At 48.9% G+C, this 4,104-nt stretch overlaps 1 protein-coding gene across 1 annotated transcript; it reads right to left on the reverse strand.

The window, feature by feature from the left end:
• Positions 1-1,066: 1,066 nt before the first annotated feature.
• Positions 1,067-2,796, reverse strand: LOC147962729 (disease resistance RPP8-like protein 3). The gene is made up of 2 exons (XM_087534291.1): positions 1,816-2,796; positions 1,067-1,216 (listed from the first exon to the last, which is right to left on the reverse strand). The coding sequence occupies exons 1-2, from the start codon at positions 2,794-2,796 to the stop codon at positions 1,067-1,069; spliced, it is 1,131 nt and encodes a 376-aa protein (XP_087390417.1).
• Between the last annotated feature and the right edge of the window lie 1,308 nt (positions 2,797-4,104).

Here is a 4,104-nt window from a genome sequence, read left to right on the forward strand (position 1 = left end):
GTAGTGTCCACCTCCAAGGTAGGTAACGTGCGCTCAAACACGTCATCGAACTCCACCCGGTCACTCCAGAGTCTGGGAGGGGCAGAGGCCGGATCAAACCACCCAAACCTCAGAGAAGTCGTAGGCACCGAGGAGGCTGGTGCCTTCCCGTCCCCGAGCCCATCCCCGGGTGTGTGAGTAACGGGGCCCGATCCATTGGGCAACTCTCATCCAGCATCATCAACCGGTGCCTCCTTGGCTCCTGGCTAATCATCTCCCTCGTGCATATCTACAACAATCCCATTGATAGCCTCAGCAAAGAGATCTGTATCCTCAAACTCAATCTCGAGGTTGAAAACATGTCCCCTATATGTCCACTTGACCACATCAGGGACGAACTCAATGTCCAGCACACTCACCAGCAGTCGGGCCACCCCATGATACCCACTCTCTCGGTTTTCCCAACCATGATACCCAAGCTAGCCATGACCCGAGCATCCTGCATCGGCTCAGAGGGAGCCCCAAAAAATCGCAACCAAACCTGAGTAAGGGGCTTGCCCTGTGGCTCAGCCTTCTTCCACTCGTGGAACTCCAGAATGCATTTTGTGCCAGGTACTCTGCACAGCCCAAAACTCAACAATCTCTACAAATCCTCCACAGAGCTAGAACTCATGTCCGATCCCTGCTTCCTACTCTTCCACCTTCCGCGATAAAGACAGGTCGCCAGGAAAAAAATTATATGAGACCAGGTCTAATAGTTAGCAGGTGAGACCCATCCTGATGGATGACACGTGGCATTTACAAATCACAAAGCATCTAATCTCCCCCCCTGATTTCAGGTGGGGGTGGGGGTAGATGCTTTGTGATTTGTGAATGCAACGTGGCATCCATAAGAATGGGTCTCACCTGCTAATCCGTGAGACCTGGTCTCATAGAATTCTTTTCCGGGTCGCCAAGGCTCTCCTCATGAGTCCTGGCAACCGCAGATGGTGGTATTCCTGCAGAAACACCCTACGCAGATGGTGGCGACAGCGACCACAAACTTTGGACTGTATGCACATGTTGCACTGGAAATGAACTGGCACTTTCATACACGTAGAAAGAAATGCAGCCATCTCTGCCACCGGGGAGGAAGCAGCCGGTGGTGCAGCTCGCTGAGGGAGCGGAGACGTAGGCCGGCCTTGAGCTCGTCCAGCTCGGTATCCGGGAAGAGGCAGCCGGCGACCTTGGCATTCTCCTAGACCACCACGGATACATGAATTCATCTCGTACAGGGCCGGGCGGCGGCACCGGAGAACGGGTAGGCGCCGAGATTGGCATTGGGAGGGACCATAGGGGATTTGGGGGAGAGAGGCCATCGACGGAGAAGGAGACATGTGAGGATTGGGAGGATGGAGAGATGGATTCGAGGGGAGAATTCCAGGAACGGACCACGCAGCGCAGGATTTCTCTATGTCGCCTCCACCTGCTCAAAATTAAAAGAAGCAGTCATAAGAAAATAACATAGTTTTGTTTTTGCGGGGAAGAAAATAACTTAGTTGAGCGGACGGAAGCAGTGAAGTTGAGCCTGAAACTAACTAACATTAACTCATCTGAAGCAAACAAATACTAGCTACTAGTATTGATTTGCTAGTTGCTACGGTGCAGCAGCATATAAAGATTGGGATCGTTAGTGAACATGCTACAAGGGTTGAATGAACAAACCAATATGGCATCTCGATCAACCGCCTTAATTTTTTGAACTAATTAACATATAGATGATAGCAAAGAAAATGGAAGGGGAACAAGATTGAGCGAGGTGCAAATTAATTAAGCTTAAGCTGCGTACATATGTACCTTGCATCCTTTCCGCCACAGCTCCTTTAGTGTGCTGTCATCTTCAGAAATCTTGTCCATACCATGCAGCGTCAGGTGACTGAGGCACGGAAGGTGCAGCAACCCCACGGGGAGCTTGCTCATCTTCTTGCACAACTGAAGTATCAGGTGAGAGAGTTTTGGCATTGCCCCGTCCTCCATCCTCCACTCCTCAATGGAAAAATTAAGAAGTTCTAACTCTTGCAGCCGAGGGAACCCTTGGGAAGAGCAGCACATGGTCTGGCCTTTGTACCCACTCAACTTCAACACCACATGACAGGGATGCTTCTCCAGGATCGGCATCAGGTCTTGCTCTATGACATTAGCATGTAGAAGAAGACGACGTACGCTTTGTGGAAACTCAGCAGGCAGCATATCAAGCACATTAAATTTGTAGAGACTAATATCAACCAGGTGAGGCATGTTGTCAAATATGTTGAGCAACTCCGCTGGTATATAGGGGAACATCAACAAGGAGAAGGTTGTTAGTTGATTCAGCTGGCCCAAGAAAATCATCATGTCATGACAGCGGAAATCTGTGCCAACAGGATCAAGATACAACACAAAGCTCTGTAGCTCTTTCGGCGGCAGTCGCACACTCCTTGCAGGTGGTGGTGGAGAAAATTTTGTCCCACTGAGAAGGTAAACATGCCTTAGAGTAGGGATGTCCCAGAGCGAGTTTGGTACTCCTGACTTCAATTTCGTGCCCTTGACATCTATAGTATGCAAGTAAAGGAGTTTTCCAATTGAAGAAGGGAGCAACACACCTTCACAATTTCTCAGCCGAAGCAGTCTTATGTGAATGCACCCACCAATTACACTGAAGAAATCTTTTAGTGTTGAATCTTCAATGCAAATAACTCTCAGGAATCTCAGCTTAGGAAGGGACGCTGATGAGAGTCCAAAGCCAAGCAGACTTCGGACATTGGGCGTCATGGGTAAAATCCTCTTGAGCGACGGCATGCCTGCGTGCGTGTGCGACGACGACGGCATGCATGGGCGCGGCGTCCAGTGGGGTTGCGTTGTCCAACCCCTGCAGCATGTTGCCCAGCGCCGCCCCCTCCTCATCTTGCTTGGAAAGAGAATGGCAGATTAATGGATGGCGTTGGGAACAAGAAGAGATTGTAAGGAGGGAGGCTGGGGCGACAGATGTGTGCGGCGGGGATTTTTTTTGAACCGGGCTAATCTTCTTTCCATTATACTCCCTCTGTTCCATAATATAAAACGTTTTTGCAAGCTAACATTGCTTGTAAAAACGTCTTACATTATGAGACGGAGGCAGTAGAAATAACGGAAATACAGATTTGTCCAAGCTAAACCGAAAAGGGAAAGGGAAAAAGCGACTCAAGCATTCCAGGAAAACTCGATGTAGACGCTCGCAGTCGAAATGTCCACTACGAGGCAAAAATCCTGGAACACCATCAGCACACAACTACGAGTAGCAAAGTTTCACAGAACCCACATGGCCTTCGCTGAGGCCCCACAACATCTTATATAACAAAGTATCAGCAAAATCAACAAAACACAAAACAGGACAATTAGCATCTGATCGCAGCATATCCGAGCAGCTCATTCCAGCCCTCCTTCGATGTGTGCGGTCGCACATGGGCTCAACATCCTCTTAGCAGTATTCTTCAACAGCAGCGCGCCGTTCCGCGCCTTTCAAGAGTCCTGCCCAGTAATTTAAATGCATGCAAGCTCTGAAGACAATCTCAAAAGGAGATGCCAGTTTCTTATGTTCAAAAGGAGCTTGATTTGTGCAGTTCCAAATTGCCCAGCATATGGCCGCTAATCCCATGGTAAAATAACGTTCCAACCGACATAACACCAGATTGAGACATAGATCGGTGCCAAGCACCACTCCAACCATGTGCGGCGGGGATGGATGCTAGATGGGGTGCGTGGGTGTGTGCTGCTCGTGTAGGCACTACAAGAAATATGTCAACTAGTGACCTTCTCTCAGTGACCTTGAAAGAATTGGTCATAGATCTATGACCATTTTAGACCAATTGGTCAAAAGCTGTTCGGGGGCTCCAAACCCTAAACCATTGCGACCATTTTGGTCAGAAAGGTCGTAATTTCCTTACATGAAATGGTCATAAAGCAAACAGCGCTAGTCCGCTTCCTTATTTCTAGTTGTTAACGATCAATATAGATGGTCATAGCCTTGTAAATTGTGGTGGGTTGCTATGACTAGGCGCCACCTCATCAGTTTTGCCTATGTGTCATGTCCATGTGGCAGTTTTTGCCCTAGGTTGTGAAGCAACCTAT

Source organism: Triticum urartu, chromosome 7A (genome assembly GCF_056163025.1).
Source record: "Triticum urartu cultivar PI428250 chromosome 7A, HENAU_Tu73, whole genome shotgun sequence".
Lineage (NCBI taxonomy): Eukaryota > Viridiplantae > Streptophyta > Magnoliopsida > Poales > Poaceae > Triticum > Triticum urartu.

Coding starts and splice junctions, on each gene's coding strand:
- LOC147962729 (XM_087534291.1), bottom strand. CDS start 2,796: ATGCCGTCGCTCAAGAGGATTTTACCCATGACGCCCAATGTCCGAAGT. Junction 1,217..1,815: donor TGTGGCGGAAAGGATGCAAG/GTACATATGTAC, acceptor GTGGTGGTCTAG/GAGAATGCCAAGGTCGCCGG.